General features: G+C 36.4%; 1 protein-coding gene across 1 annotated transcript in view; it reads right to left on the bottom strand.

Annotated features, from left to right (window-relative positions):
* LOC150079348 (uncharacterized) overlaps positions 1 to 14,446 on the bottom strand; it is a 62,384-nt gene that overhangs the window by 28,810 nt on the left and 19,128 nt on the right. Inside the window, exon 3 of the mRNA XM_090382500.1 lies at positions 7,002 to 7,021. Coding sequence (XP_090238626.1) covers positions 7,002 to 7,021 — 20 coding nt within the window. The remainder of the gene's footprint in view (positions 1 to 7,001; positions 7,022 to 14,446) is intronic.

The raw sequence follows: 14,446 nt of genomic DNA, 5'->3' as shown, positions 1-14,446 counted from the left end.
TTTGATGTGTGTCTTTTCCTGAATTAGATAGTGTATTTTTAACCCAATTAGCCATAGATGTGCTGGGGGGTATTGATACATCTGTTTGTACTGCTGTTGAAATAAAGCTTCAAGTGTGAGACGCATATGAACGACTGGGCATCGTCAACATAACCTGTCTGCGTGCCTCAGGGTATGTGACTTTGTGTTCAATTTTATATTTTTGAATTTTCTTCCCTGTTTTCCACATTTCACAGGATTTTGAAAATGCTGGGTGACTTTCTTTGCAGTTAGGGCAAATGGGACTTGATGCTGAACAGTCTGCTTGTGTATGTTCCTTGGAACCACAAATAGGACAAATAGCTTCTCCTCTGCATGCTTGTTGGGAATGTCCATATTTTTGGCATTTAAAACAACGAATCGGGTTAGGAATATAAGCCCGAATTCGGCAGTTTAAATAGCCAGCTTTTACTGAGGATGGCAAATCTGGGGTACTGAAGGTTAAAATGATTGACCTAGTTGGGACGAGATTTCCATCTTTTTTGGTCATTATGCGTTTGGCGTTGGTTACTTTTTGATTACTCAGTTCTTTAACTAATTCCTCTTCTGATATTGTAAGTAGGTCCCATTCGGTTATAACGCCTTTCGAGGAATTTAAGGTGTTGTGTGGAGTAATAGATACTGGCAGGCCACCGAATGTCGTTGTTTTGAGCAGCCACTCGGAATGTTTGGAGTTGGCTGTTTCAATTAATAGGTCTCCAGATTGCAGTCGTTTAACCATTTTTGGTGTTCCAGCAATCGATTCCAGAAATCTTTGGATGACGAATGGTGATAATTTGCCTACAGGTTGGTTGGAGAGAGAGTGTATCACCAGAAAGTTTGGCATTTCATTGCACTGAACTTCTCTTCGGAGCCTTTTTGCTTGGTTCACGTCTTCATCATTAGGTTTGTCTAGCCTTGAGTTTGAAGGCTCTAGAGGTGGATATTCATTTTTATCCATCGTTGCTCCTTTTAGCCCTGGGGGATAACTTTTCCCCCAGATTACCGGCCCCGCCACGGGGAGGCAGGAGCAGTGCCGCTCGGAGGCCAAGCGGTTGAAGTGTTAGTTGGTTAATAAAACAAGAAATATAGGAAAAAGAAAGGTGTGTTTCCTTTCTGTGTTCTAACTTGTGGTTTTCAAGTATAGAACTAGTTATAAAAGAAAGGCTTTTGCTAGAAACGTAGGAACTTAAAAGGAAATAACTTCAATCACTTTAGAAGAGCGCTCTATATATCACCAGAATATCGCTTGGCCTCGAAATACGCTTGGCACCCGGGGCCATACCAATTGTGTGGTACTAAACTCAAGGAAGTGGAGAATGAAAAGGACCTGGGGGTAATTATGCAGGCAGATATGAAATTCTCTGCACAATGCAGACAGGCTGCCAGAGCAGGTCACAGAGTCTTGTCAATGATATATAGGAATTTTGCTAGCAGAGACAAGGAGGCATTCCTGCATATCTCAGGTATGCAGAAATGAAGAGGAACTCATTGTATACATAAGGGACTGAAGATTTTGTAGCAAAAAAGAACATACTGTAGTTGAGCAAGAAGTTTCATGAAATATATTCATCAAGAATATATTTCATGAAACTTCTTGCATGAAATATATTCATCAAGAATTAGAGCTTGTACGTCATTTTTTTTTTTCAAACACCATCTACTTGCAAAAGTGAATTAACCACAATCATGTACCTTCATTCTTCTCTTAAAACATGCTCTCCTACTGAAACAGTGCATTTTGACAAAATATTTTAAAGCCCAAAACCATTTCCCCTAAGATACGCACGTGTTGTTGTTGTTGTTTGGTTTTTAGGAGCATTAGCAACTAAGGCCATATTGCTCCAGGGATATGCAGTGGTCATTCCCTGACCTTTCCGCATCCTCCGTATTTGGTGGTCACGGACTTGAACCCCGGTCTAATCAAGAAGCGTGTGCTATGCACCGCTGCTCCTGCCCATGGAGGCACCTGCGCGTGCACGTGTGTGTGTGTGTGTGTGTGTGTGTGTGTGTTAAATGTAATTAAAATCAAAATTACAGTTGATGGAAAAAAATAAATAAATAAGCAAGGTATAACAAATGCACCAAAATGTGCAAAGCAGCAGTAAATTCATCATAACTTTTAGGATAATAACATTCTTTCGCCTTTTTCAAATCTACATTACTTCTCTTTTCTACTATCCTTACCCTTCTAGTCTTTGGCACTTTGTACACACACATGTAATTTACAAATTAAACTTAGTAAATCATAGATCTTACGTTGTACGACTTTAAATTTTTCAATGTCTGTTGTCCTCTTCTGTCTTCTTCACCAACTAGTGGCTCCTCAACTTCTAGGACTTCACTCAAAAACTTCTTTCTGTAGAGCTGCTTTGCCGTGTAGATCACCCCTTGGTCCATAGGCTGGAAAACAGGTGTCATGTTTGGTGGCAGGAACATGCACTTAATCTTCTTATCTCGACTGACGAGTTTGTCAATGTCAGGGTGGGTTGGTGCGTTATCTAGCAAAACCAAGGCCTTTACTTTGCCTTCTGGGATTTTTTGATGTCTTCTAATTTCTGGCACAGCTTTCTTGTGGAACCAATCCATTGTTATTTCCGTGATAAACCATGCATTGTGGGAATTGTAGTAGTGTACCAGTAGATCGTCCATTACTACAATGTTTTGTAGGGCACTTGGTTTTTTGTTTTTCCCAATGATGACAGTTTTTAACATTTGGCTTCCGTCAGCATTTGCACACAGCAATGCTGAAACATGTTCCTTGCTCATTTTTCTTCCAGGCATGGTTTTCTCAGTCTTTGACGCTTGTGTGTTTTCAGGCAGAGCTCTCCAAAACAGTCCCATCTCATCAAAGTTGTACACTTGGTTCAATGATAACCCTCCTTTTGAATAAAATCATTCAGTTGTTTCCTGAAAGGCTCAACAGCTTCAAAATCAGCACTAAGAATTTCCCCACACATTTTGTTGTTTGAAATGTTATGCTGTCTCCTAAATCTAAAAAGCCAACCTGAGCTCGCTTGAAATTGTTCAAATCCTAACTGTTCAGCCAGTCTCTCCGCCGCTGCTTGAATTTCTATTCCTCCCACAGCCAAACCAGATGAACGAAGTTGGGAAAACCATTTGTACACAGCATCATCTAGTGCTTTATCAGTAGGCATCCGCATTCTTTACTTTTTTCTTTCTCCACGTTAAACTTGAGAACAAAATTAAGAATTTCACTTTTTTTCTTTTTAATGTCCGACACGGTTTGTTTTGCGATGCCAACTCAAGACAGATGCTGGACACTGAAGCTCCTTTTTTGAGTTTTTCTATCACCGATAGTTTATTGTGAAGAGAAAGCGTTTTATGCTTGCACTTCTGTCCTACACTAGGCTTACTTAAAGACATTGTTTAACTGCACAGCACAAACAACAAAAGACAGAAGCGCGTAACCGCGGAGCAAATGACAAACAACTGTCTGAACCGCAGCCGGGAACCAGGTTGTTTGTTCAGCGTGAGTCATCATGGCCCAATGACCTTGGACACAATACAATATGACCTTTGAGCCCGATCGTCATTTGATTTTTACACTTTTAAATTTTTTTAGAGCTGTCCAGATTAAGCGACGTACAGATTACCGGGGTCCGGATTAATGAGGGTTTACTGTATTTCACATCAGTCAATACTGACGAAAGACCTTTGTACTGAGGAGAGGCTATGCAAGCAAGGCCAAGGCAAAATGAAATTAGTGATTTTGAAATTACAGTTGACCACCTATTAGAAAAGCTTTTGAGCCTAAAGGCAAGAAAGGCTCCTGGAGCTGATGGAATATATCCAATAATTTTGAGGGAGGCAGCCAGAGAGTATGGTCAACCATCGAGGTTAATTACGAAGGCATCACTGGACTGCGGAGAAATTCCTTTGGATCGGAGAAGTGCCAACATATCACCAACACATAAAGGTGGTTCTAAGAGTGAAGTCTGTAAGTACAGACCGGTTAGTCTGACTTCAGTGGTAGTGAAAATCTTGGAAGCAATGATTAAGAGTGCAACCTAGGTACATTTATATAGAAATTGCATTCTGATGGGCACACAACATGGTTTTGTTAGGGAAAATCATGTTTAACTAACCTGGTAAGCTAATTTGACACAGTTACTCTTGAGCTGGATGGAGGGAGCAATTTCGACATAGTTTATTTGGAATTTAGTAAGGCATTTGACTTATTGACTTAACTTGTGTCCATCCCGAGAGGTTACTGTATAAGCTGGAACAGGTTGGGATTACTTGAAAGATTCTAAGATGGACTGCAGGGCAGAAGGTTGTAATTAATGGATATTCTTCAGATTGATATAACATCAGAAGTGGGGTCCCCAAGGATCTGTTCTTGGACCATCGGTGTTTCTGACTTTCAGAAAATATTTCAATGAGGGGATGTCAAAATTTTCAGATGACAAAGATTAGGAATCATTAATGATCAGTGCCGAGCAGTGCTCCATCAGAATGATTTGAACAGGATTCAAGAATGGTCAGTAAAGTGGCAGCTATGTTTTAATGCAAAAAATACAAGGTCTTACATTTGGGAAATAGCAACTCCAAATAACTTATACATTTTGTGGGGTTGAATTAAAAACAGTAGAGGAAGAAAGGGTTCTGGGAGTTATGATACAAGCATATATGAAGTTCTCTGAGCAGTGTAAACAGGTAGCCAGGAAAGCCCATGGTGTCCTGTCAATGATTTATAGAAAAATATCCTGTATAGATAGGGAGGTCATAATCCCACTGTATAAGGCAATTGTAAGACCCCACTCACAACAGTGTCAAAGTATAGAGACCTTGTCTAAAAAAAGGCATTGAATTTCTTGAAAGGGTCCAAAGATGGGCAACTCTCATAGTGAGATCAGCAAAAGGGTACTGTATAAGGAAAGATTTCAGGTATTGTAAGAGGAGATATTTCAATTACGTGCGCTACAGAGCTCTGCGATCAGGCACCTTAGTGGGGATCTGACTGAAGGATCTGAGAGGGGTTAGTAAAACGAATGAAGGTGAAATTTTCACTGTTATAAAGAATTCCAGAAATAGAGGCCATAAATTCAAATTACAGGGGAAGAAGTTTAGCATTAGTAGAGGCATACGATGCAAGAAAGCAAGCTTATGCAGCATCAGCCAAAAAAAAAAAAAAACCCTCCCATTTCATCCCTCCATTCTTTCCAAATGCCTGTCCAGCTCAGCCTTAAATTTATTTAGGCTATTAGCCTCCACAACAAAAGATGGAAGCCTGTTCCGCCAATCAACTACCCGCTGGCTAGAGGCAAATTTCCACACATTTATTCTACAACTATCTTTCCCCGATTTGAAACTGTGCCCCCTCAGATTCTTAGTCTGAGCAAGACGAAGAATCCTATAGGCATTCAGCTTGCTCAACCCATTCAAGGCCTTATACACCTCAATCAGATCACCTCATAGGTGCCTACTCTCCAGGTGCTGCAATTTGCAGAACTTAAGCCTTTCTTGGTAAGAGCACCCTTTCTTTCCCTCACCAATCTTGTTGCCCTTCCTTGTACTCGTTCTAGCAACTCTACATCCTTCCTAAAATGAGGCCTCCAGACAACAGTACTCTAGGTGTGGCCTGACCATTGCCACACCTAGACCTGCCCTGGCGCCCGTCTGCACTGCTCAGCGAACTTCATATTTGGCTGCACAATTACCCCCAGGTCTTTTTCAATTTCCACTTCCCTGAGTGTAGTACCACCCAGTTGGTATGTTTCTCTTCAGTTATTGCTACCCATATGCAGTACTTTGCATTTGTCAATGTTAAACTCTAGTTGCCACTTCTCAGTCCATTTTCCCAACTTATCTAGATCCAGTTGGAGTAGCATACTGTCATTACTGTCGTTAAAAATCCTGCCAACCTTTGTATCATCTGCAAACTTGGACATTAAACCCGATATACCTTCATCGATATCTTTGATAAATACACAAAACAATGGGCTCAACACCGAAACCTGGAGAACTCCACTAATAACATTTGTCCACGAAGAGCAGTGTCCATTGATTACCACTTTCTGTTGTCTCCCACTCAACCATCCCTTTATCCATTATAGCAGCTTACCCTTGATGCCATACCTCTCCAATTTGTACAGCAGTTTTCCATGTGCAACAGTATCAAAAGCTTTCCTGAAATCCAAGTATATGATATCAAAATTATTTTTGGCATTCAGTTCCTTTGTGACCACATCATAGTAAGCAATCAAATTGGTCAGACAAGACCTCCCTTTGACAAACCCATGCTGTGTCTTAACTATTACTGCAGGTTTGTCTAGATGATCCTGCAATGCTTCTTTAAGCATTGATCCCATTATTTTCTCCAGAACACAAGTTAAACTAACAGGTCTGTAGTTACTTGTGTCACCTTTTGAACCTCCTTTGTGAATTGGTGATACATTTGCACACCTCCAGTCCATGGGGACCTCCCCTGAGTCCAAGGAAGCTCTCATAATTATGGCTAAGGGTTTGCTTACTTCATTGCTGCCTCCTTTAATAACTGGATAGATCCCGTAAGACTACAGTGACTACACTGTACGAAGTTTTCTTTTAGGCAGATTAATGAAAGTTGCCTCTGCAGGTAGTTGAGGTTGACAGTGTGAAGAAATTCAAATATCAACTGGAATAGTTACCGAGGTGAGGAGGGAAGTGCATAATTTGTATTTTCTTATCTACTTTCATTTTTGTTGGCCAGTGCAGTAAAAGCCGGTGGGTTCCTTGCACTATATGGCTAATACTACTACATTATATTAGTAGAATATAAATGTTTAAACATTTCTTTGTTCTTTTGCTAATTATAAAAGGCTTTGACTGTATAAAAAAATTTTAATGAAAACAATGATAAAATGAACTAAATAACTTTCTTCTTTGTAAGAAGCAAGCTTCCAAATTTGTTACATTCAGCAAATATTAGTTGATAAATAAAGAATTAAGGAGATGAAGCTTGACCAAAAATTTCTCACCTGACATCTGGATCCCAGTTCTGAAATACAAAACAATGAATAATTGAAATAGTCAAATTTTGACATATAAAGCATTTAATAAACAAATATTTTAATTAACATTAGTTAAGAATAATTTTCCTATAAATTAACGGAAAAGTTTATTTATGCAATAACCAAAAGCTTCAGCCAACAAGGGATGCATTTTTTTTTAAATTTAAAAACAGGTTTTCAAAGTAATGTTTTTAAAGGCAAGTTTGGACTGAACAAGTTGAATCCCTTCATTTTTTATGTGGTTCTAAAGTCAAGTAGCTAAAGGTCTTAAGAAGCACTTGGGTAATGCCTAATAACTTAAAAGACTAAGAAGCAGTTAGACAACACTAGATAAAAAACAAATGTCATAAATCAGAAATCATCTTATCACTGTATGGGAAAGAAAAGTTTTAATTATTAATGATCTAGTTCTTTAGTTTATTAATCTGTTAAAATTATATAATGAAATGAAAGTAGGAATTTAATGAACAGATCATCACTATAATGTAAATTTGTTTATATTTTAGTCATTTTGAATATGTATTCTGTATTATTTGTCAATATATGTTCAATAATTTTAGCAAAAAAGACCAAACATGCAAGGGTGCCATTTGTTGTATCATTCCCCCAGCTTTGCTTAACACTGAAAATTTTCTTTGTGACATTTATTGTGCAGTATACTAAACATCACTATAGCAGGCCCCCGTTATAATGTGGTTCGCTTTACGCTGATTCGCTATAACGCTGTTCTTATATTATAACCCATATCTGACTATAACGCTGTCACAGATCACTATAACGCTCTTTTACAGATTGCATTTTTGGCGTATTTAACGAAATCGTTTCATTTGATGGAGTCGATAGCTTAAAAATGAATATCAAAACAACATTAAAACGTTTCCCACGCCGACTTGAGAAATTTTCCCACGCTCAGTGATATTTTCTAGCATGCTAATTTAACTGTAAGAACAATTATAAAAAAATAAAGAATTTTAGCAGTGGGAAAGATAGCTGTTCCACTGCAAGCAACAAGGGCTAGGCCGGCTGTTAGGATTGTAATGGAAAGACAACTAATTTTATTGAAGATAATATCCAATGCAGAATTCAGTTAAGTTCAATATTATATATAAAAAAAAAAAAAAAAAAAAAGAGAGAGAGAGATTAGCCAATATGATGATCTGAAGAAAACTCACCTAAAAAAAAAAAAAAAATGTGGAACAATTTAAAACTGGTAAGGGCTGGTTGAATAGATTTAAAATCTAGGGAGAAGCCGCAAGTGAAGATCAAGGAGCCGAAACTTTCAAAAAAGAACTTGTTAAAATTATTGAAGCTGGGATTGTGTGTTATACTTCTCAACAAGTTTATAACATAGATGAAGCAGGACTTTTGTGGAAAAGAATGCCTAAAAGAAGTTTCATATTGAAAGAATAAAAAACGTGCCAGGTTTCAAAGTGGCGAAGGATCGGTTGACGGATTGTTGGGTGGTAACGCTGCGGGGGATTTAAAATTAATATCCCTTTGTTTATTTGGAAGAGGGCCAAAGTTCAACCCAAAATTGACAAATTTTTCTTGATTAAATTCATCAATTAAATTAAATCAATTTAGATCAATTAAATTCATGATTTAAATTGAATTTTAAGTTTAATTTTGATACGTAAGTAGTTACCACATAATTATATACGTATGTAATGCAGAATATTTTATATGTACAAATATTTGAATATTAAATATTTTGACCGACATTTGTGCATCTTTTCACTACCGTTTATTATTGATTAGGAAATATTCTATGGCACTGACCACAACTTACAAATACATATGTTACCTTATGGGAATGCGGCACTCACTTAGCGCTCTGTTTTTCCGGAACGAATTATCAGCGTTAAGTGGGGATCACCTGTATTACAAATGGGAAGTTTCAGAAAAAAATAAAATAAATACATATTCTCAAATCTGACAACACTGGAACCAGACTTTGGAATGAAACTCCAACAATTGTACAACAGATAATCCATTGCAATGTCGACATTCATCTATCATACCACATAAATTGCAACATAATACTTCAGTGGTTTCTTTGTTATCAGGATCTTGTAAAGATCTTATAGTACGTCTGAGCCTTTTAACGGTTTGCTGAGTTTCGGCCTGTTTTTCGTTCATATTAGCTACACACTTCCTCTTGCTTTGATTTTCCACTTGCTCCGTCATCATTGAACTTATTCTCCGATTAGTTCGTAACCTTTCAGCATGTTTCTCTCTATATTTCCGTGCAGACTCCTGATGGCATCATTTTCTCTCGGAATTGGTGATTGTCAATCTAGGTCGTGGCATTGTGTTAATTACTACGTTAGTATGTATAATTAGCAAATCAAACATCACCGATTCCAGACACACCTGTCAAAACGCACTGGTCGATATCGAATCAGGAAATGACCTACGTAATGTATGAGCAATATTGTTGCATCCGGAAGTGCAGGACTAAAATATTTACAAACTATACAAATATTTAAAATATTTTCAAAATACTAAACTATTTACAAATATACAAACCAGTGCTTTTTTTGTAAAAAAATAGGTGCCAGTACTCATTCTTTGCTATCAGGAAAAATTGAAAATTAAATGGATATGAAAAGTACTCCAAAATTTTTTTCCCCTGATATTGTTACTTTAGTAGTAATGTTTTTAGAATAAGAACAACAAATTAAGTATATTAACACAGTTTATTAAGCATAAATTTATTATTCAAGTATATAAAAAATAAGTAAACTGTGAGTAAAATAAGTAAAAATAATTTCATAATAAAGTTTTTGTAGAATATTCCAAATTTTTATTAGTTCTCATCTAACACCCTATGCTGACTTCTTTTCCTCCTCTTTGTGTGTCGGTTGCTGATTGACGTTTCTGAAGCAGCCACGAATTGACATATTTTGTTGGATCGAAGCGGGACAGTGGTGGGCCTACAGTTTTAAGAAACAGTAGTGAAGAAACTGTTTTTGTCATCAATGAAGCGCTGGTTGGGCTGGCAATCAGATTCATTTGTGAAAATCCTCATTGACATTCACTCGGTGAAATCGGTATCATACTCAGAGCGTTCATCACATGCTTCAATTCTTCCGAAACCTTATCAATTAGGTATCCACGAATTGCATTTAACTGTATTTGATAATTTTCTAACTTCATTTTCACCAAATGCCAACAATTCATGTTTAGAAGGATTAATACCTTTGTTGTCTTTCTGTGGCATACTTGTTCATCATTACTTTTGTTTTAGCCATATTCATCTTTAGTCCAAAATCCTTACTAACTCTGCATAACTGATTAAGATTTTCCTCTAATTCTTTGGGATTGTGGCTTATGACCACAATGTCATCTGCAAAACGTAAATGGTTTAAGTACACTCCATTCACTTTGACCCCTTCCTGCAACCAGTCGATTCTTGTGAAAGCTTCCTCAAGGGCAGCAGTAAACAATTTCGGAGATATTGTGTCTCCTTGTTGAACTCCTTTCTCAATTTTAAATTTCCTACTGTCTTTGTCTAGTCTAATAAAGGGGTAGTGTTCTCATATATTTTCTTCAGAATCATAATATATGGGGTATCTATGCCTTGTCTTTCCAGTGTCTGAAACATTGCCTTATGCTGTATGGAGTCAAATGCCTTTTCATAATCCACAAATACCAGGCATAATGGTGTTTTATATTCATTTTCTTTCTCCATTAGCTGTGATATTACGTGAAGGTGATCCATAGTTGAGAATCCTGTCCTAAAGCCAGCTTGCTCTTTCTGTTGATTCTCATCAAGTATTCTTTCTAATCTGTTAGTAATGACCCTTGTGAACAACTTGTAGATGTGGGATAACAATCTAATTGGTCTATAATTTCCAATTTCTGATTTATCTCCTTTCTTATGCAGCAAAACTATGATTGCATTATTCCACTCCTTAGGCATCACACCTTTTCTAATGCATTTTGTGAAGAGTCTTTCCAGTTTTTGTGCCAGGTCTTTTCCTCCCAATTTTAACAACTCTACAGTAACTTGACCTTCCCCCAGGGCTTTCTGATTCTTCATTTTCTTCAAAACATGTTCTACCTCATCAGGAAGAATATCGGGTATGTCATATGTGTTACTAATTTGCAACCAATCTTCCCCACTGCTGGCATCATTCCCTCGCTCCTTGTATAATTCTCTATAGTAGTCTTCTGCTATTTGAATTATGCCTTCTCTGCTATTTATGAGTACACCATTGCTATTCTTCAGTTTCAGTAACATTTGTCTTTCTGTATTACTGCTCATAACTGCTGATTTAAGTCCTTTATTTTCCCTTAATGCTTGTTCTACTTTTCTTGTGTTAAATCTTCTTATATCCTCTCTGAGTCTCTTTCTAATGGCTTTGCATAACTCAGTATACTCAATTTTCTCCTTGTCAGTGTTTATCTTGCTCTTCATTTGTTGTCTTTGGTTCGTCATGACAAGTGTTTCTTGAATAATTTTTTCTTTTTGGATTTCTTTTTATCTATAGCTTTCTTGGGCTTTATCACTTTCAGAAAGTTGTAATATTCCTTGTCGATATCTTGGTCCTGAGCCATCTGCAGAAGCTGAAACTTGTTCTTAAGTTCCAGTGCATACTGCTTTTTCTCCTCTTCTGTTATCTCAAAGACCTTTGTATTATTTACTCGTATCAGTTTTTTCCTTTCTTTTCTTACATCTATATCAAGTGTGCATCTTACCAGTCTGTGATCACTTCCAGCATTTACCTTGTTCAGGATGGTAACATCATTCACGATATATTTTCTGTTAGTGAGGATGAAGTCGATTTCATTACTTGTTAATCCATTTGGGCTCTTCCATGTCCACTTTCTGTTCACCCTTTTCTTGAAAAAAAAGAAAAAAAAGTGTTCATTACTGAAAATGCTCAAGATTCTGCAAATTCCACAAGTCTTTCATCTCTTTCATTTCTTTCACCAATTCCAAAATTTCCTATAGTTCCCCTTTCTGTGCTGTTTTGTCTCTTTCCAACCTTAGCATTGAAGTCCCCCATAATGATAGTGTAGTGGGTTTTCTGCTCATCTAGAAGACTCAATTTCGGTGTACATTTCTTCAACCTCTTCATCATCGTGGCTTGATGTTGGTGCATAAATCATTATAACCTTCAGCTTGTACCTCTCAGAAATCCTGAGTAGTAGTCTTGACACCCTTGGTATTTTTGAAATCCAAAATGTTGTTTTTTATATCTTTATGGACCAGAAAGCCAACTCCACCTTCGCTCCTTTCACTGTTTCCATTGGTGTACAGCAGATTTCCACTTGATAAACTTCTAAGCGATTCATTCTTCTTCTTGTTTCAGCCAAACCGATGATATTCAAATTCATATTTTCTAATTCCTTTTCCAGTTCTAATATCCTGTCTTCATCAATGAGCAATCTTACGTTGTAACAGGCCAAGTTCAGTTTCCGTGCATGGCAGCCTGGTCATACCCAGAGATTCTTAGCACCCTCTGCTTCCAATCTGATCCTCTTGCTGCCGTAAGAGGAGGAGGAGTGATAACTGGGGGCCATTTGTTTCGTCATGCTGTCAAGTGCTGGAGGGTATATCATAATATACCATTATAATTATGATATATCTTTAAAGCTATAGTCAATGCATATATACCATTAAGAAAATATAGAATGAGGAGGGTGCTCAGACAGATAAATAACAAGCCAATTTAATGTTTGGACAGAAGCACATCAGAATTATGTAAGCCAGAGTTGTTTTTTCTAATTTAAATAATCTAAACATATGACATCATTGCCAATTAATGAATTTCTGAATTACTGTTTCTGATTGCATCATCAACTGTTCTGCTATTAAAGAAGTTTGGGCATAAAAAAAATAAAAACCAAGCATTTTCTTAATTCATGCATATTATCTAGTGCTGAAAAAAAGGAACTTAAAATTAGCAGCACCTTTCCCATCAAATTACCAAAGTGTGCACAAAGGATGGTAGAGGAGATTATATTTAAAAAAAAATATATGCTTTTAATTATTAAAAAAAATGGATTATTCTTAATTGTGTTCATAATAAATTGAAAATAAAGGGTAGTATTAAAAACGAAAAAAATTATAGTTCCTCAAAGCGGTTTAATATACTTAGAACATACATACAAAGAACGGTTTAATATACAAAAAGCTTTCGGCTGAGTAGACAGCCTTCTTCAGTTAAACAGAAAAATATTAAATGACAGTTAGAATGGAGATGTGCACTGCCAAACTGGTGCGTGATGGTGGTGGACCATAAAGGGTAGTATCAAAACATTAACAATTAAAATTTTTTTTTACCTTATCCTGATCTGAGGTGTGTCTGTTGGTTAGAAGGAAATCTGGACAACTGTCAATAGATTAATAGAACAAAAAAGATGGCATGGGGAAAGAACTTTTTATAAAAGAGATATAGCCAGATAGGTTGGACTGGAGGACTGAATTTTTCCTGCATAACTGAGTAGCAATATTTCTCTTCTGAGGTGGGATGGGGAGTTCATTTGTTTCTATATACAGGCTTTGAACAAAAAAAAAAAAAAAACCTCTTTTTTTTGTCATATTTGGGGTGAAATTTCTGCAATTAACGTTAAAACTGGATTAAGTATTAATGCTAATTTCACAATTTACAAATTTAAAATTTGCCTAATCAACTGGTTTTTTTCTAAATTAGAATATTGTTCTCCCATCCTCAGTTTAATCTAAAAATATCGTTGGTGTATTTCTGAAAATGAACAGAAATTGATTTTATTTGAATCAAAAATATAAATAAATAAATAATGCACCGAAGGGTGAACATTTCATATGACCACTGTGGTTTTTTTTTGTTTTTTTTCCAAATTTCAGTTTACATTCATTTCAAGGAAGTAAACTGTTGCACTGAGTTGTTACATAGGGAACAACTTTCCCATTGAGAAAAAGAACAGTTGATCATATATAAATACAGTACTTATATTGCTGTGCTATAGTCTATAGGTATAGTGACCATTAAACCAACTTTTTAAATTCTATCCTGCTTTCACACCTAAACTCCATCTATCACAAAGGCATGAAAGTAGATTTAATTTTCACCTATTAGGAGGACCAAAAGTAAAAACAATTTGAATTTGGCACTTTGTACTGTAATATATATCATTCCCTTTAATTGCTATTGTTTTTCACATGGTAAACCTGTTTCTTATCTTAATGAGTAATTTATTTATCTATGATTCAACATCCAATTTTGTTGCTCAATGGTGCAGTTCACAGTGTTCACAATGCAAGTGGATGCCAAATTCTTCTAAAACAAAACAATAAAATGTTTTCCTTTATTCCTCAATTAAGCATATTCAGATATAGATATATAATTAAGCATATTTAAATGTTATGGATTTCAAGAAAGGAAAAACAAAAATATGCTCACCCATTTCACATCAGTCAA

The sequence above is a fragment of the Mastigoproctus giganteus genome, chromosome 10 (genome assembly GCF_048544385.1).
Source record: "Mastigoproctus giganteus isolate SK-2022 chromosome 10, ASM4854438v1, whole genome shotgun sequence".
Lineage (NCBI taxonomy): Eukaryota > Metazoa > Arthropoda > Arachnida > Uropygi > Thelyphonidae > Mastigoproctus > Mastigoproctus giganteus.
This window is presented reverse-complemented; position numbering and strand designations above follow the sequence as displayed.